We start from the raw sequence: 26605 nt of genomic DNA on the forward strand, positions 1-26605 counted from the left end.
TAAAATTCAATATTAATTTTTAGAAAAGGTCATCTGATCATTTGTTATTCTACCAGCTTCATTTTATTATTATTATTATTAATATTTGTGAAGTTGTGTTACCACGTTATTCTTAGCCATGTCTACACAACACACTTTTACAAATAGCTAGTTGAAAACGTAACAATTCATACTGTGACCTAGGGCTTACTTTTGGTTCTCAGGCAGCCTGAAATCTGGTCTGACCAATACACTAGAACTGCAGTTTTAAACTGTGAAACTGACTGTTTTGTGAACTGGAGTACAGAGCAATTACTTTATCATCCAGTTCTTGAAACAGTGTATTTTAAGGTAGTGGCAAGTGGGAGCTACCTAGGTGAGAGCAATTGGTGGTTTCCTTATTTTACTTCTATCCATGCTTATTTGGCTATATTTGTGAAAGCAGTTTTCTTTAGTCATAATCATCTCTACAAGACTACAGATGGACTTTTTAATTTCCTATTGACCGTATATTTGTACAGACAAATTGGGTTGCCCAAATTTTCTTTGGATGAGCGTTGAGTTAAAACACAATCTTGCAGACACCAATACAAGCCATAATAAAACCAGAGGTAAAAAATGCATTTTCTTAGAACATCCATGATCATTGAAAATTAGTTCTCCAGCTAGCTCGACATTTTCAGTATTCCTGATCTGATGTTGTGTCAGATATTCATTATTGTCCACAATAATGAATTGCCTCCCTCTGCATAGGAGGTTATCTTGTGAACCCTATGTTTACTATCTTCTCCATTATGAATAGTTAGTGTTTTTCAGTAGCTGGAGTAATACTAGTGAACCATTTATTTTACAAGGTTGTCAGGTATAAAATTAATTTCTGAGGTTTGTTTCTTAAAATCACTCAATGCTACTGTGAATTTTCTGCAGGTGTCATTCTGTATATCCTCCTGGTGGGATATCCTCCGTTCTGGGATGAAGACCAGCACAGGCTCTACCAGCAGATCAAGGCTGGTGCTTATGATGTATGTACCATACTCTGTATATTCAATTATTTATAATTGTACCTCTAGGAATTTTCTAGAGTTAAAAGTGAAATTAGAATTATTTCCTATTTTTTTTTTCTGTATTGGTTATCAGAATAATAATATCAGAATATAATCAGTATAATAATTATTGTTTTAGTAACATCAGCCTTATTGGAATGGGAGCATCCTATGCTAATTTAAATCTAATTTCCCTATGGCTCCAAGCTTTCATTGTCTGGTCCTTGAATAAATCATGCAAGCTTATGTTAGCCTGACAAGCCTGTTCAGACCTGTGTGAACTCCCGGGTGCCTGTGTTTTTCCTTCTTGTTTATCACTTCAACCAATCAGTTATTCTGAATTGCTTTCAAGAAGTCTGAAGCTTCCTAAATACACCTCTTGATGCTGTTGTATTGCCCACTTTGGGAAACACAAGCTGCTGTAGAGCTTTTCAAAAGGAAGAGTTTCATTAACTACGTGTATTCCAACAGAAGCTGTGGAGATGTTCAAAAGGAATAGTTTCATTAACTACTTTTATTAGAACTGTTAGCAAGTAAGAAACTGATGATTTGGTGACATTGTGAATTTTATAATGTCACCCATTCATATTATATTAAACAGACAGAAGGCTGTTGGTTGTCTGATTTAGGTAATTTGTGAATGATGCAGAAGAAAACATAGAACCTTTTAATTTTTAAGTTTTTACTTGAATCCAGTCCTGAAGGATGATGACTGAAAAGGGAGTTGTTATGCTGTGGCCTTTTTAGTGAAAATAAACTTACGGTCTGTCAAGTTATCTTCCTAGTGAACAAGTAATCATAGTTTAAGACAAGTGTTTTTCGTTCCATTTGCATTTGAGCAGACGCTTTTGAGTGCATGTATAAATATTTTACTGAGCAGGGAGGTGTTAATTCATAACTAGTTGACTTTATGTACCATAACTATACAGTTAGCATTAAAATTTACATTGAAAGAAAGCAAACAAGGAGTTTGAATAATAATGCTTAAAGTTTTTGTCTTTATTAAAAGAGAAACTGGGACTGTATTAAGTGCTGTATGGCAATACACCTGTCATAACTGGAATTTGTTATTCTGTCTGCCGTTGTTATTTTGTGCTATGAATTTCAGTTGGCATCATGTTATTGTAAATATAGAAATGCTGTGCATTTGAACCAAATAAATAAAAGGTCAAAATAGTAAAGGAGAAAAACATTACCTATAAAACTGACTAATTCAAACTTTCCTAACTGTGGCAAACTTCAAGTTTCCCCTTAAAACTGCTTAGTTGCACTAGCAATTAAGATTGCAGAAATAGTATCAATAAAAATCCTTTGGTAAAATTGTGTAAGGATTGTACAAGATAATATACACGTGTATTTTTTTTTTCTTTAAGTTTCCCTCACCAGAATGGGATACGGTGACTCCTGAAGCAAAAGACCTCATCAATAAAATGCTTACCATCAACCCAGCAAAACGTATCACAGCATCAGAAGCACTAAAGCATCCATGGATCTGTGTAAGTAATTTCCACAGATTTAACAGGATAATTTGGCGGACAAATCAGCTTATGGTTTAATTCACCTTAGTGAAAGTGTTTAGAGAACAATTTTTGTCCTTACTCATGCAGCTATGTAATTAGGGGAGTATAAAATTGTATTGTACAGATGTAGTCAATAGTGTCGTATATTGAGGTCTCAGGCTGGGATATGATTTTTGCACAAATGAACTCCTTTGCCTTGACTTTGTGGTGCAGAAATTCCAAAATAAGATCAGTATTTTAAATTATGAGAGAAAAAAAAATGTACAAGAGTTATTTTCAGTTAGATAATGCTTTACATCTTCATTTCCCTATAGCCATTATGATAAGCATGAAGCGTAAGAGCAGGAAATTAAGGGACTTCTAAAAGCCAATTTGCAGGTGGCAGAGGCTGCCTCTCTCTTACTGGATCCAGGACTACTTTACAGTTCTCAGTCCATTTTACACTTTGACTTTGCAGGTAGACTGGGCTGATACTTTGAAAGTCATAGTGAGACACATATAGCTGGTTCCCAACTCTTTATTCACTCCAGTAGGCTGCATTATCTTGCCTTTAAAATTGTGATGCAAATTAAGTTGATTTACAGGGAAAATGCAGGTACTGCTGAATTTTCTCTGAAATATTTCCTGCTGCTGTACCTCACCTAATATCACCTAATACCACTAATGGTGAAGAAAAGTTTCCTTCTTGTTTTAAAAAGCATTTTCCGAAATCATAATTCAGTACACCACTTTGATTATTATACTGCGTGACCCAAGTTCTTAGACTTTGTGCTTTTCTTAGTCCCTGTTTCTTTCAAGCGGTCTTTGCACATGAGAAAGGCTGAGTAAAATGCAACCTTAGTTTTGTTGATTTGGAAGTTTCCCAGATGTGTAGAAACCTGCCCAAAGGGACAGTCAGGGTAGAAATTAAAGGCCTAAGTTTTGGATCATGTGGGTTGCAATATGTATGTTGTAGAGTAAATAAAACGCTAGATGTCTGCCTGGGTGTGTTAAAATTATTCCTTCCTTCTTCTCTTAGCAACGTTCTACTGTTGCCTCTATGATGCACAGACAAGAGACTGTAGATTGCTTGAAGAAATTCAATGCAAGGAGAAAATTAAAGGTGAGAACCAAAACTTCTGCAAGATCTAGTAGTTAATTTTAGAAAGATGAAAGTATGTTGGCTTGTGTTCCATCTGTAAAACAAATGGTCCCTAAGCAAATTTTTTCTTGAATGTTATGCTTAAATGAAGTATTAGATAGATGATCAGCTTTTGAGCATGAGGATGTTAATCTTTTCATGTGAATGCGAATAGAATGTAGCCTAGTTTGCTTGGATTAAAAATAACAACAATCATCTTCATTTATACACATTAAAAATATTTTGTTGAAGGAAAATCCTTAAGGTTTTTCTTTTAGATTATCTTTTCTCCTGACAAGACAGGATAACTTTGCAGATGTGAATTTTTGTAATTCGCACATTACAAATAAATTCCTTTTCCTACCTAAAAAAGAATCTAAGCACATTAGAAAAGTTTGTTTCATATGCAGCTGTGTATTTTGCTGAGAAGTATTCTGCCTGGGAGTACTCATGGTTTGCACACTATGTACTCACAATTGGTAAATATTTGAGATTATCAGGATTGATGATAGATGTGTAATTAAGATTAAATTACATTTTATGCACTCATGGCATCACGTGTGATAAGTAATGCACAGACAATCCATTCTTTCAGGATTAATTTAGTAATTGATGTAATTTACGTATGTGTTTTCCTTTTTGTTGTGTCATGTTCACATTCAGAATTTTACACAAGTGTGATGCTAATTTGAGAAAATGTATGTGTACACAGGGGGCCATTTTGACAACTATGCTGGCTACCAGAAATTTCTCAGGTATGTTCATTGAGCTCCAGGGTAATATGGTATTTATGTTTTGATGTCTGTGATGACTAAGATCTAATTAGGATTTATTAGTACAGAAAGATCTTTGTCGTTCAGGAGCATCTAAATATGATATATCTTAAGTTGTTTCCTTTGCAGAAGCAAACAACAGAATTTAAACGTTTGGGCCAAATAGAATCTCTTGTAGATGACAGTCTAATTTTTCAGTAGAATGTGAGTTCCTTCTCTTGACTTTTTTAGTGTTATCTGTCAAAAGACAGCCACTGTTTTCCTGGAGGAAAATTTAAAATAATGCATATAACTCCGCGTGCATAAGTATCACCAAACAACTTAGTTTTACGTACCTGAAGTCTCATTCCAGGATTCTGTTGCATCTTGTATTAAAAAAAAAAAAAAAAAAAAAGCACATTCATTCTTTATTGCTTTGCTAAGGAGTAAGAAACATTGTAAAATGAGTCCTTCTTTTCCTTCTCTTCTAATGCCTAGCTTGATGTAACAAGAGATGTTTCCTCTTTATGAAATAATTTTATAGTGATATCCCTGGAGATTTAAATCCTTATACTAAACCGATTTTAATAGCAAAAACTAAAATAAGTTTGCTGTTAGTAGAGGTAGAATTGCCCTCAACAGTAGTATTGCCAAAACTTTGACACTGTGCTGAATTTTTTGCCATTTGAGATTTCAATTAATAGTGAAAAAGAAGGCCAAATCTAAAAATCTAAAAATCAGTAATTTTATATGTCCTCCTACTCTGTGACGTAACTGTTGGAGTGTAACGTAAATTAATTTACAGACAAAACCATGATAGTGCTTTGGGCATGTTTTGAATAATAATAAGCACTGAATCATCCAAAATAAATTACATAATCATGAATGCAAGAACAACTTGTTCAATTTGCATAGTACTTGAAATACAATTTCTTTTTTAGTTAAATTCCTATATTTAATACATACCTATAACACAGAAGACTCAATTTCTGTAAATTACAGAAAATTGATAAATTGGTTTAATGCATAATGAATTGCCAGTATCTGCCAATTCATTTTAAAGGTAGGAATGCTGTAAGCTGCATATCTTGTAAAAATGAATTACTAGTAAGTATCAAACAAATACATCATTTCTCATCACTTTTCATAACTGTCACTGTCTATATATGTAAGGGTCAGTTTCAGCTTTCATGAACCGAAAAAAGCTGAAGTAATTTTAAAATAGTATTTCGGCATGAAAAGCAGACAGGGGTTTTGGCTTTGTTTTGAATTTTTTTCACCTATCATCTCTGTTTTACACCATAATGACCCATATTTTTCCTTGGAGACATTTTATTTTGTCAAGTTGTTTATTCGTTGTATTTCATTGCAAAGCATGCTTTTGAAGGTCATTTGTCCATAATGACGTGGTTATAAAAGTGTTTTATTTTCCTTTTTCTTTCTTCCTTTTATGTGGAATGTATATTTCTTGTGAGGTAAGACCCTCAGCACGTGAAAGGAACATCTTTTTTCTCTTCTAAATCAAAATTGCTGTTTGTCCTAAATCACTTTAATTTCTACATGTTGTCACAACACCATTTCTTTCTAGTCTGCTTTCTGGCCTATTAGCGCTGCCTTAGGTTTTATTTATAGCTATTGCTTGTAGTTGCAAGAAATCTTTCATTGTGGGCTTAATTTAGAATATGCTAATTGCTTTGCTACTGCAAATTCTTCAAATATTTGATTTGTATGCAGTATCTGTGCTTAAAGAAAGATGCATCAAAATATTACTAAAAATACATCCCAGGCTAAAACCGGCAAAGGCAGTTGAGTATGGAATATGTCCTATAACATAAAATACTGCATAATAATCCATACTAGGCACACTTTGAAGGACACGCTGGCAGTGCCATAAACACAATACTTGTAATTATCGCTTTTGGTGTCCTCATTTTACTGTCTTTCATTTAATTGTTTACATATAACATGTAATGTTTGTTAACCATTAAAAGAACTCAGAAGTTTCATGCATAAATTTAGCAAAAGGACCTGGTTTATTATGAACAGCAGCCTATAAGAACTAATTTATGTTTTCCCACATTTTTATAAGGTTCAACGGTATAAAACAGGCCGAAGCAATGAACTTCTGGGTTTTTTGGCCTTAGGTTTTAGACACAGCCGTTGCCCTTCGCTTTCCCTAAATGAGTTTCTGAAGTTAATGGGAGCGCCCGCAATATTTGTGGTAGTGTGAAATCTAAAGCTGTGTTGCATCAGATCCTGTAAGCACACATTGCAGCAGGTTACATTCCATCTCAAAAATATATGTAAACCAATTTATTTTCAATATTAATTTACATGTTTCTGTAAATAAAAACATGCAGTGGTCCTCTTGCATAATACGGGCAAATTTATTTTTGTTCATTTTAGTTGTGAGTTATGAACCATGTGAGAGTTTTAATGGTAGTGTTGGCTGATGTCCATAATTAATAAACTGCTTTGGAGGGCTGATATTATAATGAAATTATAAACATTAACCTGACTTCACTTTCCTTTTTTTTTGTTGTTGTGAACAACACAATAATGGACATTAGTTATTTCTGTACTCTGAACCAGAGCTAAATGACCACTTAATGCAGATGTAGCCAGAGAATAAGCCAAAAATATAAAAATTGACTTCCAAGTTTAAACCACATACTCAGTAGCTCCAATATCCTCATCTAGTTTGAGCAGCCTTAGGTTTTCAAGGTCCAGTGGTTTGGGTTTGAGTTTTTTTGTTTTAAAGAGAAGGATGCCAGTAATGATGGGAGCACTTTCTGATAGGAAGATCAGGTCGTAAACAACAATAAAAACAAAAACGCCAGGCTTGTTTTGTAATTTATTATTCTTCAAGTCTTTGGCAGTGAGTCATAAAGCATTTACGCTTTAATGAATAGTTTATTTGAATTTTGTAGGTCGTCCAGCATGTATTTCTGCTGTAAATGTTTTCAGGGACAGAGCTGTGTGCTTGTTTGCACGTTAGCCCTCCAAATTTAGTAATTTGGAATGATTTGGCCCCATTCTTGGTGCTACTTTTAAGTGGTGGAATTCAAAGCCTAACTTCAGAAGTTGAAGCAAAGCCTACCAGTTGTTGTTATTAACTCCTGGGAAGCACTTCTCCAAATCACGTGGCTGGCAGATTGTCCTTCCTTTCTTATTTGCAACTTTCCTGCCCTTTCACACACGGTGACGGATGCTGTCATAGTGGGAAATCCTCAAAGAAACATTGCTCAGAGGTGCTTTTTTAAAACACAGTTTACTTTTCATTAGGTGGAATAGATATTACCCCGCAATGCTCTTTAGGTATCTTATTGATCTGATATTGGTGACTTTTATGTCACTGTCATATTAATAACATCATTAAGATGCCAGTGGGCTCTACAGATGCCTGGTCGAAGTCCCTGCCATCAAGCACAGTACTTTTTCATAGTCGTGTCACACTGTCCCCATCAACAATTGCAAACACATCACAGTTGAAAAAAAGAACATATCCAAAGCTGCTTCTTTTACACTCACCCTGCTTCCATTTCCTCTGTGCCATCCAAGGAGGTCTCTCCTTGTATAAGTACAGCTAACCTACAGCTTTAATCAATGGAAAAAGAGATGTGTGATAATCTTCAGTATTTGCAGTTTCTTAAATACTTTGCTCCCTATACTCAGAGCAACAAAAGGAGGAAATAAAAGCTGAGAACGTATCTACAGCTGGGAGGCAATGGCGGGGGGGTAGTTTTCTGCACAGCTGGTTGACCTCAGTGTTAACCACCTGACACTGAAATTCTTTGTCTCGTTTTGCAGCAGCCAAGAGTTTGCTGAAAAAGCCAGATGGAGTTAAGGTAGGTTAAACATGCGCTTTAAAATATATTTTATTAGTCACTACCTATCTGTAACTTCTGCCGGTTTTTAGAGTTGATTGTTGTTACTGCTTTCCTTTATAGAATTTGTTAATAAGTGCTTCTTACCATATATTTGAATTGATTAAAGTCAGTAGGTGAAGCTTAAAAAATGAAATAAAAGCAATATTTGAAGAACAAGTCTTTTATAAGTGGAAGATAGAAAACTACTGGAGAAAATGCTTTTCTTGCTATTTTAATGAAGAATGATTGTGTAATTAATGACTCAATGTTATTAATTAGTTTGTAAATATAAGTAATGGTTTGGTGGTGGGCATGTTAGCTTTTTAGGCATCAATGTTTATCTGCAGCTTTGTTGCCTCCATTTTTCCCCTTGACTTTTCATTAGATTTCATGGAAGACCAAAAGTTTACTGGTAGGCTTGGCTCCACATGAGGTGTCTTCTGCCAGATGTACTTGCTATATTTGGCAGAACTTGCGGGGTTTTTACTGTGTCAACAAATCAGCTCATCCTGACTGACAGACCTTGCTAAGAAGGGAACATTTTGGCAGCTTTCAGACGTGATTGAGAGCTCCTATTCTCATGTCACCAGATCCTGCAGGAGGAGAGATGCTTCACAAATGACCGTTCTGGATAAATACCTTGAAAAACAGCCAGAAAAAAAAAAATGTCACTCAGCAATGAAAAATATTTTATTTCTTTTCTCGGAGGACTCCTGAAGACTAAAATAAGTGCCTCAAGCTTTCGTTATATGATTCAAAAGATAGTCTTCTGTGCTCTATGTGTTTACTCAGAAATGTGTCTTTGGCCTGAATTTTAATTTTCTATTTGATCTTAACTTTTTACTTTAACAAAACATTGTATACTGAAATTCCAGATTCATAGTATATTTGTTCCTGTTCTCCCACATATGCAGGCTTTTCCTATCAAAAAAAATTTACGAGACTGACTTAAAATGAAGCGAGTACACTATGGTTTCGATGCTTCTCACTGCCAAGTAGTAGATACCCTAGTTAAATGGAGAAGCACACATTCAGTACTATTCTGTCATTCCAGCGGAAAACCCTTAACATGTTTCATTGTGGAATATATAAATTTTATGTACTCTATCTGACCAGCTTTTCCTTTTTAAATATCATTCCTCCTACAGGTCTACAATGGTATTTATTATATCTCAATTTTGATTATAATATTGGAAAAAATTGTTGCCAAAATTTTGCCTAAATTACACTTGTTGGCATTTGGTACCTTGGTGTTCAGCACATTTTATGTGTCTGCTGTTTGTCTGCATGGTCATGTGGAGCAAAGGGAGTAAATTTACTTTTGGGGAAGTCTTATTTTTGTCATTTCTGTTATTGAGATACTATATACTCCATAGCATTTTTCCAGCCCTTCTACAGCTTAAGCTGCTTTTTTCTTAAAAAAAAAATGAATAAAAAATTAAAAGCCAAAACAGAAATATACTGTACTCCATGCATTGATACTTCAAATCCAACCAGTCACATTTTCTTCTTTTCCTTTCTCTCTGACTGGTCAATTCAGAAAAGGAAGTCCAGTTCGAGTGTTCAGATGATGGTGAGGATCTTTATCGACAGATTATTTTCCTCCTGTGAAACGTTCACACTTAGAAATCAAGCAGTTGCATTTAGGTTTGGTAACATACTGTGAGAAGCTGCAAGACTTTAAAGTACAACCTTGTGAATTATAAGCCTGCAGTTGCTATATGCCATCCACAGTGAATTGTTCTGCAGTTCCTTCAAGCAAGTTTTTTCTTTTTTTTTTTTTTTTTACCTGGGGACACATGAAAACAAAAAAGTAGATGTAACATTGGCCAATGCAGCTGTCCTTAGTAAATAAAAATAGTAACAAAATAGTTATCTTATAATAGCCTTCTATTAATTTTTAAAACCTCCTTATTTTAAAAGCTAATAGTACTAATATCATAAAATGTAACACAAACCACATTGCACAGTGAAATAGTATCGCTTTACTTGAGTCACTGTGACCAAGATGCCATGCTAAATGCTCAGGAGTTAAGAAAACCAATTTCACAGCCTTTCCATACTACAGTTTCCCAGCTAACTTCCTTCACAGCTCAGGGCTTTGTCACAAGGTGTCCCAACTGACAATCAGTCTCAATAACATTTCTTTCTCCTCAACCTACTCTACAGTCTTGCATTCAGTTGGCCTCTGTGATACCACACAGCAACTTACTCTATTCCTGTTTATTATGGGTTTGAATCTGACTTTTGAGATGTTTGTGGGGATGAGCTGTGATGTCCCAGCCACCTTCTGCTGGTAGAGAGAAGGCAGATGTCACCTTCCTTTCACCACCTTTTGCTGGGAAATACAGCCCTCCTTGAAAAGCAAAAATTGCTGGTCATGTCTGAGCAGACATGTAGATAAATAGTCTGTTCTTTGGGTGAACATAAAATTTCGGTGACAGAGGATCTCAGCAGAAACAGTGTCCAAATGAGGGTCACCGGAAAGGTACGGTGAGGACATGTCTAGTATCCCAAACATGAAGTGTGCTTTAACTTTTTGTTACAGAAGTACCATGGGAAAGGTTAAGACCCAAGATATAGGTTTTTTTTCTTAAAATATTTTTATAATCTACTGAAAAAAGACAAATAGTGATTCTGCTGTCATGTCCAGCTGCTTGGAGCGTTTGTGTGTGTCTGTCCTGCATTACTGTCAGACCCAAGAGAGTGGCTTTTGACAAGCGAGGCATTAATGTAGAAGTTTTCCTTCTTCACAACAAATAGAAGGTCACCACTTAAGCACAATTCAACTTCAGAATAACTGTTTCATATGAAAATGTTTTACTCCTTTTGGAATCACTTCCCTTTGCTGTTAAAAATATATGCAAAATATACACCATGTGTGTTCATATATTAATAAAAGCACATGTATGCGTTCTACGAGAGAGAGAAAGTGCACAGGCTTAGTACTGGTTTCTGTCTAGGTTTCAAAGGGTTTTACCAAGTTCTGTTTACACAGAAGAAATTAGTGTACTTTGAATTATATTATCTCTTTCTGCCTTTACTAATGAATGCTGTATTCTTGATATGTTACTAAGAAGTTTTGAATATATTTCCTGCAGTTTTCAGCAGTAGCTGTAATGGATATTGTTTATTTTTATAGGACTTTCACCAAGGGAGTATGGACCCAAGCCTGCTCTCCTTACTCAGGCAAAATTGGAATTGAAAATTGATTTAATCCGTTTTCATTATGTATTCAACAACAAGCATTCATTTGGCACATCACTTTATTTTTCCTATTAAGCTACTACTGAATATGACTGTATGAAATCTAGTGAAATCTTCATTTCTTTCCTCATGATTTTGCTTTATGTCTATTTGTCTTTTGTTCGGGCCTTTTTGTTTGTAGTCTCTTGATGACTACACAGTCATAAAAATATGAACTTGTAGTTACACAACTTGGTATGTGATTTTTCTCTTGTTTTGGAAGATTTAGTATGCCGTCAAGCAGTATTGTATGTGTTCTCACTATTCCACAGTTCTCCTGTAGAACTTTCATTTACTGAAGTGGTTGGTTTGGTTTTTTTTAGTCTTTTCCTGAGCAAGGAGCTCAGGTTTTGCCCATTGCGTAGTCCCATAAATATCAAAGCCAGCTAGTTGATATATAAAATACTTGCTAATTTATGTCTCTCCATGAATGACTTTATGCACAAAAATGTATTCTTTCCCTGTCTTGAATTCGAATACCCCTGCAACTTATGGCTGTAGTTGTGAATAGATAAAAAACATTTATTTGACAATAAGTAGGCCAAGTAGGTGCATAAACTAAACACTTGAAACTCAATAATGACTCATATTTACTCTTAAAGGCAATTTCTGTAGAAAGACCATTGTTAAAAAAACCCACTGTTCCTCATCCTCCTGCTGTTGAGCACTGTGAACATTGATTTTAAAGCAAAATAATTTTATTCTGTGTGGGAAAATGGTTCCTATAACAAATATTACTAAATAACATTTAGTGTCGAAATAATGTTCCCTGACATTAACTAACAAGACTACTTTATATTCTTCAAAGCCAGTTAAATGCTGGTTAAGATAAGGAAATTCGAATCTGTATTTAATTAATGCAAATCCTATTGATATTTCCGTAATCTAGACATTAGTTAAGACTCAGTTCAACTGCTGGCTTATCTCCTGCAGTCCACAAATCAGCTGCCCCACCTGTACCAAAGTAAAATAATTATCAAAAATTGCTGAGGAGATGAAATTTGGTGAGTTTCCCCAGTGGTACCAACTTCCAAAGGCTCCAATTTAACAAACCCCTTGGTGCAGACAACACTTCAGCATTAGCCTGCGTGGCTGGGATGCTGAGTAAATACTTTATCTGAGACTACAGTCATCGAGAAGTTAAAATCAGAAGTCAGATATTTCATATATAGCTCAGTTTAGTCCACTATTCTAGGACTTCCTCTTTCTTTATGCCTTTTCATTTATGTTACTTAGCATATTGCCATTTTCTAATTAGTTTAGAAAGGCTTTTCTTCTAAAAGAAGAAATACCAAATTTTGACCCAAAAATTGCTAGAGTTTATTTCTTTAAATGAAGACGTTAATTACATTTTTACAAAAATCCATTAACTAAACAATTTTGGACTTTTTTCCTGTTTTTTGCACATTTATTATGTAGTACCATGACTAGAACGTTCAGTAGAACTTGTTTTTTTTTTAATCAAAGTCCAGACAATATATATCTATACACCCAGTTCTGCATGCCGCTTTGGGCTGCTCTTGTTAAAATTAGATGTGACCCAAATGTACATAGTATTTTTTTCCTAATTATTTTTAAAGAAAAAAACTATCTATACCAAACTAGTTTTACAATACTTTAATCTTGCTTCTTAGTGCATGTAAAAAGTGGCTCGGTACACTATTTTTTAGTATTTCTGTTCTTTTTGTACCACGGTATTTATGAAAGCTGAATTTTAAAAATGGATTTAAAGAATCAGATACCTTTAAACTTACTGCTAAACATTTTAATTTGAATTAAAATTTTATATAAGTCAAAGCCAAAAGTCTTGGAAAAGTGTAGTACTGTGCTAAGCTTAAGAATTAACATGATGACCTACATGTAAAGTAAACAGATATGTACTGATTTGTGGAGCAAGATACTATCGTGTGAAACCTTACACCTTTGGGTTATAGTTCCAAAATTGAAAGGCTGATAGACAGTTATTGCAGAGTTCTTGAGACTGCAAAAATCACAGCTGCCAATTATTTTTGTCTAAAATAACACCAAAAAAACTAAAGGGGCACCAGTCTCTTTATTCAGATCTGGAATTGGGTATATTTATTCAAATCTGTTCCCAGCAGAAACAACAAATCTATAGATTTCTGGAGAGCTATGAATAATCAGATATTATTTATGGTAGTGATTGGTAATTAGAAATAAAGAACAAGTAGGTGCAATTATTTAATACTGTTGCATGTCAAGAAATCGCAATGGCTATTTAGGACTTTATTCCCAACCCGTATTAATTCTTTACTCTTCTTATATGTGATTAGCTCTACTTAAAGGCTCTCTGTTCCTCTGAGTGTCACAGCTGAAGTCATCTATATGTTATCTAGACCTTCATATAGCGCATCTGAAAACCTGTAGCTAGTGTGTTTGGAGGAGTTGCAGCTGGCTATCAGATCTAGTGTTACTGTTCTTTCAAGTTCATAAGTTCATCTTTCTGTGATTCTTTATTTCCATATCTATATCTATATATAGATATCTATATCTGTATATAGATGTTCTATACAGAGAGATATAGATACGGTGCCTACCACGAGTTCTAAGGCCTGTCTGTTTCTATTTTCTGCATACCTACAGATAAACAACAAAACGAACGTGGTAACCAGCCCCAAGGAAAATATTCCTACCCCGGCGCTGGTATACCTGGAATCTTCCTTCTCATGCTATCTTTGAAGTTTTTGACTGTCTTCTGTTTGTTCTTCCTTCCTTTTTTGCCTTTTCATGCATTTACTGTTTGCTTTCTAAAAAACAGGTTTTGGAAAAATCTTTTTGTTTGAATTATGCTTTTTTTTTTTTTTTTTCCTGTGAGGAAGTCCATTAGAGCGCGTTTATTAATAGAAAATGTTACATGGAAGCTGGATGCGATAGAGTCATAGTGTTTGTAACTGTAGTGGAATTTTTTGCATGCTGTGCCAGAAAGTGAGTAGAATGCGCTTTATGTTGCCCTTAGCTCTTTGCCTGATGACTGTTTCCATCTTTTTAAGGCTAACCATTTGTTAACAAAAAAAAAAAAAAAGCTTTATTATTTTCTCTGCTTTGTCTTTGTATAAGTATTGATATCAAGGAGAGCTAACAGGATTATTGCTAGGCTACCATAAAATAGACCTTATTCAGATTTTCACTCCATATTTCCTAAAACTCAGCAGGCCTTTGCAAGTCTTCACTGGGATCAAGAGGCATCTAGTGCTAAACATTTTTGCTTGTTGCTCTCACATTTAAATCTGCAGGAGACATTAATAAGCTCTGTTAGGAACATATTACTAATCATAGTTTCTGTTGCAGTCTTGCTTTTATTAGCAGCTCCTATTTCTTAGGCATACATGGATATCGGGGGCTCACAAATATAAATGAGAGTGCATGAGTACCTGATTTTGTGAGGTATTATTTCCCGTATGCCTGCATATATAGCTTTGAAAATGTGGATAATTCCTCTTGAATCGTTCCGTGCCGCTGGCCCTGAAGCGTACATTGCTAAGTGATTTCTAAGGACCAGTTAACAGGTTCCATGCATGAGTATGTGGCAGTCTGTTCCCAGACGTAGCCATGCACAATAGTCCGTGCTGTAAGTATGCTGGCTAACTGCCATTTCAAAGGTGATTTAATCTTGTTTTTTAAAGGAAAAGAACCTGGAGAAATTAAAGACACAAAGATATCTCTCTCTTACTTTTATGCTGCTCTGCCGGGGCAGCAATTGGTAGTAATCTACGTTTTCCAAAACAGGGTACTGTTTAGAGGTAGTTAACTCGTCCTTAATCCGTATCAATTCATCTGTATTTTCACTTGATTACTTAATACAAGCAAAGATGCTTGAAGAAAAGAGGTGATTTATGCCCTTGTGCAAAAGAGAGCCTCTGCAGGTCCCTGGAGCTTCAAAGCCCTGTCTACATCGGTCATGAATAAGGTCTCTGCATGCTGCTGCATTAGGTGAGATGGCCTTTTTTTGCTGGCTTGCCGTTGAGGAAATCTGTATTAGAGACATCCAGTTTCACCCTCTGGCAACAGTTAACGTTTGTTTTAGCTCTTGTCAGTGTTCAGCATTTGTGAACTGGCTCTTCTTGCACTCCCTCACACTAACGAGAATGTATTTACCAATGGGAACTCTTTCTCTCTTTATTTTGTTCTCGCTCAGGAGCCCCAAACTACAGTAATCCACAACCCTGATGGAAATAAGGTATTCAGAAAGAATCAACTCCATCTTGCTTTTTCCACACCACACATTTCATCCACTGTTCCGCGGCAAACATAGGGCCCTTCTAGGAATGTATCAAGGAAAATCTCATTCCTGCCTTAGTTATGCCTGGTGTCTCTTGAGCCTGTCTTCGTCTGTGTCTGCCTGCTGAGTGCTGAGCTGCTGAAGCTCTTGGAGGACTTGGTAGCAATGGGCAGAGTTCAGAACCCCTGTGCCACCAGGCTCGGAGACTGGGGGGCTCTCTCCTTTCAGCCAAAAATGCTGCGGTTTGAGTAAAAGCAGAGAATGCTGGTTGTGGAGTGTGGTGAGACTATACTGACGAGTTTCATGTGTAGTTGTCACCTTCAATAAAGATATCGTTTCAGTTTATCCCATCTGCTGTTTCTCAGCATGCTTATACACCGTGTTGTGATGTGTCTTTTGCACAGGACTTTGGTTTTCTTCCATAACATCACTGAGCAGTTTAAAAAAAAAAATAATTTAACATTTCAAGTGACAAAGAGGTCTTTTGATTTTCATACGTTTTCTTCACGCTCTTTTCTTTTTCTTGTGTATTGTGATGTTTGCATTTGGCAGCTGATTCCTAAAACATGTTTTGTTTTGTTTTTTTCATGCATGGACTTGAAAAGGGCCAGGAAATACCATCATTTACATATAACACATGTTCCTAGATTTCCTGGAAAGAATTCACTCTTCAACAAAAATTTCACTGTTTACAGTGTTGACTTAAGGAATTGACATGTCATTTATCTAGTCTTAGCTACTTGTGGTTATTTCATATGAGAAAAGGATTGACTCTGAAAAAATAATGCATGCAGACGTTTCTCAAGCATGAAAGTGCTGACGGTGTGTATTGTGCTTGTATATTTCATTCCTTTATGCCCCTTGCATCTGTTAAACATAGAGCTTTTATTTTCCTGTTACTACTTTTTCAGCTCCCCAAGTTTAAAACTCATAGGCAACAAACAGCCTGTGTTTGAACACTAGTCTAATCTTTATCGCTGAAGTCCACTAAAGACCAGAAAACCCAGATAAAATATTGGCGTGACTACATCTACTTGACTTTATCCGATTAAGATACTCAATGTCCCAAAAGGTCACAACAGACAAGCAAACCACTTAATGCGGAGAGTTACTCCTAAATTTGTCTGAAAGACTGATCGTTATAGTATGGGAACTGGAGTGGATGCTTCAATATTACCGGCTACATCTGCCGTGTGAGCTTGTGCATGGTGTTTACAACTTGTATTTGTGGGGGGGTTTCATTTACTCATAAGTACTTTATCTAATATTTTAAGTGATAGCGCATGATACATCTGTGTAGAGCGAAACGTCTAACACCAGCCAGTTGAGGAAAAGCATGGTGACTTGTTTGGTTTTGTTTGTGTGTGAATTAATTCGTGTAGTTTTATTTATGGATGTACATACGTTTGTTTTTTTTAAGGTCTAAGTAATGCATTAACTGTTTTGAACATTCCTTCAGCTCAGCCTTGTGAGGACAGAGTAAATAAAGGGCACTGTCAAATTTACCTTTTATTACTTAATTGTAAAATCTTTTTAAGAGTTAAATACAATACCAGTCCTATCTTCTGTTTCTCACATAACAACAGACCAGTTAATCCGTTTTGCTATTAAGCTGTGAATTAAAGAAAAAATTATTCTTATTTTACTTTTCAAGAAAGTATACAGATAAAAAAATCAAGTTTAAAAACTTTCCAGCTTGCTAAAAACTGTACCTATTAGATTTAACAGTGCCCTGCTGAATTTGCCCATAATATTTCATGTTTCTGATAATTCATGAAAGACTGAGATAAAGAATCCTTGCCTTTTTAACAGTGTGGTGGCTTAAGTATAAACTGTCTGATACATGAGTCATTCCTCTACGTGACTGGTCATTTGAGGAAAGCTTCTAAGAGATACTTTAGTTTGTCAAAGTTATCATGTTTATCAATTCTCCATCTTCCTCACAAAAATTTTTTATCACAAAAACAGAATAAAAATGACAGAATCTGATCCAGTATTCTTAAAATCATTGGGAGACTTTGTTTTAATACACATTGCATAAGTCATATGAGCAGAAAACCAGTTGTAAATGGTAGCACGCAGAAGTCTGCATATTTAAAAGTTGGGACGGAATGACTTATTTCACACAGTTGGTTTAATCACTAAGCTTAAAATGGCAAGCTCTCCTACTTGGCTGAGGTAATTCATACAACGTTTCAGACAGACTTTGTACGGTTGGATGTGAAAGAAAAAAAAAGTTTCCTTTACATTCCTGTGAAGTAAAAGCATTAGACAGCAGGAAATGTATTGATGTCCCCTTCTGTAGAGAGTGGCAATGTTTGACACCAGTTTCGGGTGGAAATGTCTTAATCGGTGTGTGACCATTTGTTTGTGAATTCCATCCCACCCTGCTTCAAGGCTTTGCATGGTATCTGTAACTAACTCTCATTTGCAAAGGCAACCAAATGAGGCTTGGCTTGATTTATACATTCTACTTGTATTTGCTTCTTAACAGGAATCAACAGAGAGCTCCAATACAACCATTGAAGATGAGGATGTGAAAGGTACAATTTTAAGCTTGAAACATTTGGAGAAGCAATAACATGCTGAATGTACTTTGTTAGGTCATTAAACGCAGAAACTTCTAATGAATCTTAAGAGAGAATACTATTTTTCCATGTTTAAAAGAAATTACCTTTATGCTCTTCTGTGTTACTTCTGACATGTTTCAGACTTACCTTTGACTTTTCATGTCCCAAAATACCATTTGCCATGATGTTTTTGAATGAAGAGTATAAAGTTACTGCTTATTAACTAAGATGCTAGTTCCAGTAACAATAGTAGCAGATTAAAAATGTGTAAGTCAGTGCTTTGTAACTCTTACTTAGTTTATGTACTTTTAGCGTGCATTTGTGTTTTGGGTTTGCTTATTTTTTTTTATTGACATCATTTTAATTTTTATTCTGTTCAGATGCCAGTGTTTTTTCATGTTTCTCTTTTGTTCTGTCCATACACTTATTTTAATCTTCTTTAGCCTTTAAAAAACTAAAATCAATAATTTTGTATAAAATTAGCTCTGTAATTTCACATACACTGGTTTTGTTTCCATTTTTTCCCCTCTAAATATTAGACTATGATGTTAATCATACTTACTTTAATAACATTGTGTTTTAAAACAAAGGGGGGGTTTAAAAAAAGAGTATTAGGTTTGTGTCTCTCTGGTTGACAGAAAAGATTGTTTTTCAGCCTTAAAGAACAATGTTATCCATACAGGTGAAACGCAAGCCAGAGATGATAGTCAGGATAAAAAGTGGAGAATGGAAAAGTAAAGCGAATTCTTAGTGAATCATTGTAATATGGGATTTGCTTTATGTTGGAAGTAGTAGAATGCCTAAGTCACTGTTAAAAGCGTGTATTAGCAAAGTTGGGCCCTAAAATACAGACTTGAATCTGCTGAAGAGCTTCATTGGCCTCTGAAGAGCACAGGAGTGTTCTAGAATTTTAGAAGAAATTCCAACATAAAGTCACTAGAATCGTATCAACAATATCTAGCACTTAGTTTTTGGCTGGTAAAATAGGTTCTGTGCATGTTTGATAAAAATACCGGTATTGCCAGGGCAATGAGTGACAGTGGAAGCATGAAAGCACAGTCTGCCGGCAGCAGCTGCCCAAGGAGTACAGTGTTGGAAATGCAGATTTATATATTGTGCTGCATATGGGGCATTCGCGTCACAGCAGCGTAGCTCTGGCGTGGAGGGGAGAGCAGAGTCAGCCTGTGGCAGAGCCCGGCATCCTGTGTACCGGCTAATATCTGCAGTCTGCGATAATTTTCCATTTTTTCACATAGTTGGTGTTCCCTTGGTGGCGAGAAGATTTTCTATCCACTGCTAGTAGCAGTGCGGCTGTAAATTGTGACTTGGAGTGCCGCGTGAGCTGCACTTTGCTCCAATTAAGTCAGTGATGTTGGTGCTTTGTTCTCAGAGTTTCAGTGAATCATTTCACCTCCTCTTGAACAAAGTCTTGGCTGCGTTAACAGCCAGCACCCGCTCGCTTTAAATAACAGCCTAGTGATAGCGGTTTGAGTTAATGTGGAGTAATGGCTTGGAGAACAATTACAGGTATCTGCAGCTGATGCAGAGGAAAATACGGTGTAATTTACCTTTATTCATAACACTTTGTATTTCTTCCTTCAAACCATTATGTGTAGTTTAGCAACTAACCTCATTAAATGAACAATTTAATTATAGGGCCTCTGCGTGATGATATCACATGATGTTATAACAGTAGGAGTTTTATAAAATCCTGTCTGAAGCTTAGCATACAGAATTGTATCTCAGAATACAATTGTAAGAAAAACAACAATGAAAACGTTTTGCCTGATTCTTTTGTATGATTCTATAGTATCACAGTTAAGAGCAGACTGGATGTACTTTATTAAGAGCCACAATGTACTTTATTCCCAAACCAGAAAAGAGGATCCTGCAGGTCTGAGAGACAAGATGCCAGTTGTGTCCTTCTCTTTGCTTTTACAGATGTAAAATGTTTAGCAGGTGAGGTTTTCTGCGATTTGTAGGTTCCTGACCCATTGCTACATTAATAGTGGTACAGAGGGCATCAAGCGGGTGAGCCAAGAAGATGAGCTGAGGCCATACTCCGGAGAGAGTGTGGCATTCTGTATTTTCTGGTGACTGCAGAAGGAGGAGATGAAAGCTGTTAACCATGCTTGCAGATAAGGTGACAGAGCAGGGTGGTGTTGCTCTTCACCTGCTTTGGTGGGAAGGTGGGATGCTTTCTCCCCACCCAGCACGACAGTTTGAAGTGCTGATGTCTGGGATGTTCACAATATGACCTGTTTCAGCATCAGGTCCACACCAATACCCTGTTCACCATGCTCCAGGGACACAGCTTATGCCTGTGTAAAGGGATTTAATTTTCTTTTTATTTAAAAAACAAATATCCCCCTGTCATTAATTGCTTGCAAGCTTGCTTGTTTTTCGCTTTTTAGTATTCCTCTCACACTTCCAGTCTTTCCACCGGAGGCTGCTTTTCAGATTGTTTTATTATAAATTAAGGCTAACGGTACCCCTAGGGTGTAATTTCTAGAATGATTCAGGGAATAGGCAGTCCTGCAACCCTGACAGCTATTACAAGCTCAAGCTTCATGCTGTAGCAAGGCATTTAGGAAAGATATTTCCCTCCTTCACCAAACTTGACTCCTGGATGTAGATTTTCTAGGACAAGAGTGGGAAAGCCGTTCTCTTGTCAGGAGTGGCTGCTGGCTGCAGCTGGAGATAAGATACTGATAGGGACGAATGGATTTCAGAGGAAGCAGAGGGAATTCTTTCAGATTACTGACTGCCTGGGTCCTTATACGTATGCTCAAGATGATGCTCATCGCCAGATTTGGGATCTAGAAGTAACGTTCCCCACCTTAGGTGATCAAGGACCTAAAAAATCTTTTTGCTTTTCTTCGCAGCATGGAGTACAACATGGGAAGAGGCGCTCTCCTTCCTGTGAAGGAGAAGGGAAATGGGGATGCCATTCTATAACTGAAAAGTCATATTAGCGTACGTTTTATAGTATTGCAATATAGACTCATAGAATAGTTTGTGTTGGAAGGGACCTTAAAGATCATCTTGTTCCAACCCCCATGCCATTGGCAGGGACACCTCCCACTAGACCAGGTTGCTCAAAGCCCCATCCAGCCTGGTCTTGAACACCTCCAGGGATGGGGAATGACTCTTCTTTGCCACGGCATGCAATCTATGCACTTTATTCCTTCTCCAGTTATTCTAACAGTATGCCTGGATTGCACAAACAGGTGCAAGGTTCATTCCTTTTTACAGACTATCAACCCACACATATTTAAAACATTGAGCTCTGCATCAAATGGGTTTTTCTTATTTTTTACTGATTTGGCTCTTAAAAGTTGCGTTAAAGTTGTGTGGATCATGTGAGTCTGTGCAGGATGTATCTCCAACACAATTGTGGTTTTGTGCACCCTGTGGGAGTGTCTGTGCATGTCTGTACAAAGTATTACAAATTTTATGATTCATTAAGAAAGGTAGCAATAAAAAAAAAAAAAAAAGTCTTAAATCAGCTATCGCAAATGTGTCTTTAGGGACAGATTCTTACCCCGTACCTGTCAGGGAATGAATGAAGTATTCTTCTCTCATGTCAGGTTCTCACCCTGTTTCCGCTTTTGAAGGCAGTTATTTTAACTTGAAAGCAGTAAATTCAGGCTTACTTTTCATTTGTTATTTATTGAAGATCTTAGTGTCTGTAGCTTTGTCTTGCTTATGTATGCATTTACATCTTTTAGGACTGGAACATATTTCTTTCACTAGGAACAAGAACTAGAACACTAGGAACAGTGCTTGGCAAACAATCGTGAGCTTTAATAATCTAAGTAATAAGCTAATTCTAGAATTTGAGTCTGAAATTACTTGAGGCTATAGTTCAGGTTCCGTGCTGATACAGATTTCTGACATTAACATTCTGACCTTGATCGTGGGCTTATCTGCATGACAGTGATCCCTCCTAAAGGAGAGGAGTGAACAGAAAGAACATATGGAAAACTGGACCATAAGCAATGCCTTCTTCCGCAATTGCTCGTGGGATTTCTTCTTCCTGTAGTAATGAGACTGGAACTCGTGGGCAGCCTTTATTTGATATGAGATGAATTCTTTTTTTCAGTAATGCCATAGAATACCGTCATTATTTTTGCCAGCAATGCACACAGGCTTTTATGAAGCTGAGTTGTTAAATTTACTGTGGTCAGGAAATCTAGATTTCTCACAGTATTTTTTTGCCCCCGGAAATGACTTGATGAAGGCACTAGTAAGAATGACGATTCCCAATGGGAAAAATGGCTGAGTTGTAGGGCATTTACAGATGAGGTAAATTCTGGCTAACGTGTTACTTAATACACCTGTAAGGTACATCTCTTCAAAACATTAACCATTCAGGAGGGATAAATTTTCATATATTTTGCTAATTTGTTTCATTTTATACCTGTTGTTTTTATTTTGTTTAACAGTAGAGAGAAACCAATTTAAACTAATCCATTTGGAACATACTTTCCTGAAGAAAAACCTTCAAATTTCTAACACATTTTTTTAAAAGCTCTTTCAAAACCCTGTATATCTCATTACTGGAGAGAGGGATAAATCTGCGCTGGCATCTGAACAGAGTCAGTTATGGCTACGACCTTTACAACTATTCTTTGGCTCCCATGCTGCCTCCTAAAGTACATCATTAACAGTGTTTGTCTGCTCGAAGATTTTATAAGTACTTGTTGCTTGTAATTAAATTATCATTATTTTTCTTTTGGCCTTCTCTTTTTTTTTTTTTTTTTCCCCTTCACATCTACTTGACCCCTCATACAGCTCTCTCAAAGGAGGGTGACATGGAGAGGTTGTGTTCCACCCACCACTCCTCCTCTTCCATTGCTTCTTCATCCCAGTGGTCACCACCCTTGCCGTGCCCCAGCGGCCGCTCCTGCTGCCAGTGCCTGCTGAGGAGTCTGATCACACTCTACCTCATCATCTTTGTTTGTTCATATGTTGTGTTTCTTTCCATCAATTCAGCGGGCAAGTCCACGAAAAGTGCAAACTCAGAGAGTCATTCGCTTGAGTCTGAGCTCTCCCACTCCATTCCTTCCTCTCTGCTGTGTAAGTTGAGAGACTCATCTCTTCAGATGATCTCTTTTGTCTCTCCTTCTCTTCCCTCCCCACCACCTGTCAGTAACATAAAAAAGGTCAATTCTGTGATCTGTCTGATCTAGGAATGACCTTTTCTTAGGGTTTACAAAAGTACAGAGTATATTTTTTTAGATATTTATTTCTTGGCCAGGTTTTATTATTTGTGAAAATACTGATGTCGGCTGTAACAGCAGTATAAATAGGTATGTATTTCAGAAAGTTGTATTTTGCAGAGGTAATCTTTGCAGTAGTTTTCAACTTAGAGATAGATTGCACTCTCACCTCTGGCTTGGGTCCTGGATAGGCTCTCCAGATTAATTACCTGTTATCTTTATGTATGTCATCAAGTCACTTTCCTTAGCATCACCATTGATAAACCAACCTGAAAGCTGCTGTGACAGCTGTTAGCTTGCAGCAGTGATATGTGACAACTGAAAAGTTTCATGCTTTGCTTAGGAGGAGATCCGTGATGATTAGTGACCAATTAACTCTAAAGGAAATCTTTAGGGTGAGGAGACTGTGTTTGACGAGTTTAAATATGAGAGGAAATAGGTGTTGTGTTAGTAGCTTGTGTACTGGTAGAACATAAAAGGCCTGAGTAGATGCATTTCTTGTTTATAAATTAACTCAGAAATTCTTTGGAGTGGGGGGACCTTGTGAGTTGGAACATGGAATGACTTCCCAGGACCGTAAGTTCTACTTGTGGGATGCTGGTCCTGCATCCCATGTGTGCTAGGGCAGTTGTGCTGGAACTAAGAATGGGCACTTGCACTGGTCAAGGCGAGATTCAGACAGGTCCTTGGAAACACAGGCTGGGCGTAATTGGCCTGAACCTTATTTTAAATTTGAGTGGAATTTTTGTAAGTGCAACTAATGCAAGTGAGAGGGGAATCAGTCCCCAAGACACAGGGCTGTCTCTGGTCATGACTGTTGACAGGTAACATTGAAAGAGTAGCTTCATTCCGAGGGAGGAGCAGGATATCCATATACAGATGATTATATATAAGACTAGAACTACAAATAGTGACAGCGCAAACCACGCAGAACCTTAAAGAAGAGAGGAATTAATAGAAAAGATGTGGACCTGTATAACATTTAAAGCTAACACATCGGTAACCTGTGCCGTAAGGCTTTTATTTTATCCACAGTATATATCCCCAGAAAATCAATCATGTACCCAGTGTTTTCAGATTTGAATGCTAGCAGCCTCACATTTCTTGCTTCGCTGGGTAGTTAATAGTGCTAAGACCACTGTTAATGTTTAAACATAGGTGTTCATTACTAATTTTGTTACCAAATTTAGGAACAGAGGCACCTCAGGTAATACCCCTATGCTTGAAAAAGTAGATTATTTTAATTTCCCTGAAAGAGTGTGGTGCAGAAATAACATAGTACATCTATACAGTGACATTTTAAGAAAGTGAACAATATTGTATTTCTTCTGTTCATTCTGTGAGTTCAGAAACAAGCATACTTCTTTGCCATTTTGTTCCACAAAATAAGCTTCTCAAAAATCCTATCAAAAAGTGCAGGTAGAATTCAGTTTAAGGAATGCAACAGCAATGAAATTAAACAACCATCTGCTATGAAGTGGGAAAAATCTTAGGTGAAACTATTCTGGTAAAGCTCCTTGTGGAGACATGATGGTACTGCTACATCTGGTTGCTAGCCTACCAACTCAGGTTTGCTTAAGCGATTTACAGATCAGAAAGTTAGAATTTGCCAAAAAACTAGTAGGCACAACAGCAGTTAACCCAGTGTCTGAATATGCACCAGACTTGCTTGTATTTTTTCATTCTGATGCTTCAAAATAACTTCATCCCAATAACAGGAATATTTGATTTCACTAAATATCTAAGTAAGGACTGTGAAGTCCCCATAACCTCACCTGTCCTCAACTTAGTTTTACGAATGTGCAACTCTGCTGTAATACGATTTTAGAAATGGCTGTCATACGCCACGTTTTCCATAGCTGTACATTTAATAGGAATCAGCAGACTTGTGGCATGAGAAAATTCAGAAAACCAAAAATAGCTATTGTCTACCAAGAATAGGATTAATTCAAGTACAAGTAAAAAGAACTTCAGTGCCGAGAGAAGACATTAGGAATGTGATAGGCTATTATTATAAACTGCTGGTGTGGCTAACAGAAGATGCATTTGTGCTAACACTGTTTTGAAGTGGAGTTTTGTTGGGATATCTCTAACGATCTGTTTCAGGATGCTGATACAGGTTATAGAGGTCTATGGACTATTACTCTAAAGAGACTGTTGAAGTACTGTACATTTGGCAGACTTACATTCACCAGAAGAAAAAAGATAACTGCCACAAACAGCTATAGGAATGAGTAATTTTCACTAGCAGTGAGCAATATTAAAATATCAGTGAAAGTTAATACTGCTGGGACTTACTTAGTAAACTATGTGGGAGTTACTGGGCTTGCCAGAGACAGTGATCTAGGTTCAAGCGTTTCTGATTTTTAAATTACATCACAGGAGAATTCAAGTCAGTGTTTTCAAAGAGCAAATTTGACAATTTAGAAGAAAAAATATTATACCATGAAGTCTGACTACAAAGTTGAGGGTGAGAGGTGGTGGTCAGAGGCACGTGCAGTTTCTTTATGTCCAAAGTGTCTGGGAAATGAGCAGGGCTCCAGAGATGAGCGGGATGAAAACCCCGTACCTGACAGGACAGCAGTAAGAAGGTGGGAACCAAAATAGTCTACGGTGTTAGCTCTGTGTAGTATGAAACTGAATACACTCTCTGTTGTTAAGTAGCAATTATTATAATTGTCAGCATACATTATAATTATAAACAAGAAAAATATTGATTTCTTAGCTGGTAAACCTGATAGGTTTTAATCTGCTGTCACAGACATGGGAAAAAGATGATGTAAATGTGGTGTGCTGAGAAAAGATGAGTTGAGGAAGGATTATCACGTAATTAAAGTAAGTCCTGGAGAATAAAACATCTCCATTGCAGTGCTTGAGGTATTGAGGAATATATGTTTAAAGGTAATGCAGTTTTCCTATGAGTAAAATAGGCAAATGCCACATTTCTTAGAATTCTTGTTTGAGGATTATTGTTATTATCATCATTGTTATTATCTCAACACACCCCATTGCTTTTTAAAGCTTATTTAAAAGGAAAGAGA

General features: G+C 36.6%; 1 protein-coding gene across 12 annotated transcripts in view; it reads left to right on the forward strand.

The window, feature by feature from the left end:
• Positions 1-26605, forward strand: part of CAMK2D (calcium/calmodulin dependent protein kinase II delta) — a 160575-nt gene that overhangs the window by 116771 nt on the left and 17199 nt on the right. For 2 of the 12 annotated variants that reach the window (XM_074154319.1, XM_074154320.1), the window contains exons 9-16: positions 907-1001; positions 2396-2518; positions 3561-3644; positions 4375-4417; positions 8228-8262; positions 14134-14193; positions 15686-15727; positions 18264-18312. In XM_074154319.1, the coding sequence (XP_074010420.1) occupies positions 907-1001; positions 2396-2518; positions 3561-3644; positions 4375-4417; positions 8228-8262; positions 14134-14193; positions 15686-15727; positions 18264-18312 (531 nt within the window). Of the gene's footprint in view, positions 1-906; positions 1002-2395; positions 2519-3560; positions 3645-4374; positions 4418-8224; positions 8263-9823; positions 9857-11438; positions 11454-13327; positions 13334-14133; positions 14194-15685; positions 15728-18263; positions 18313-23337; positions 23422-26605 lie in introns of all 12 variants that reach the window. The other 10 variants (XM_074154317.1, XM_074154329.1, XM_074154316.1 and 7 more) reach the window with 10 other exon arrangements.

Source organism: Numenius arquata, chromosome 10, assembly GCF_964106895.1.
Source record: "Numenius arquata chromosome 10, bNumArq3.hap1.1, whole genome shotgun sequence".
Lineage (NCBI taxonomy): Eukaryota > Metazoa > Chordata > Aves > Charadriiformes > Scolopacidae > Numenius > Numenius arquata.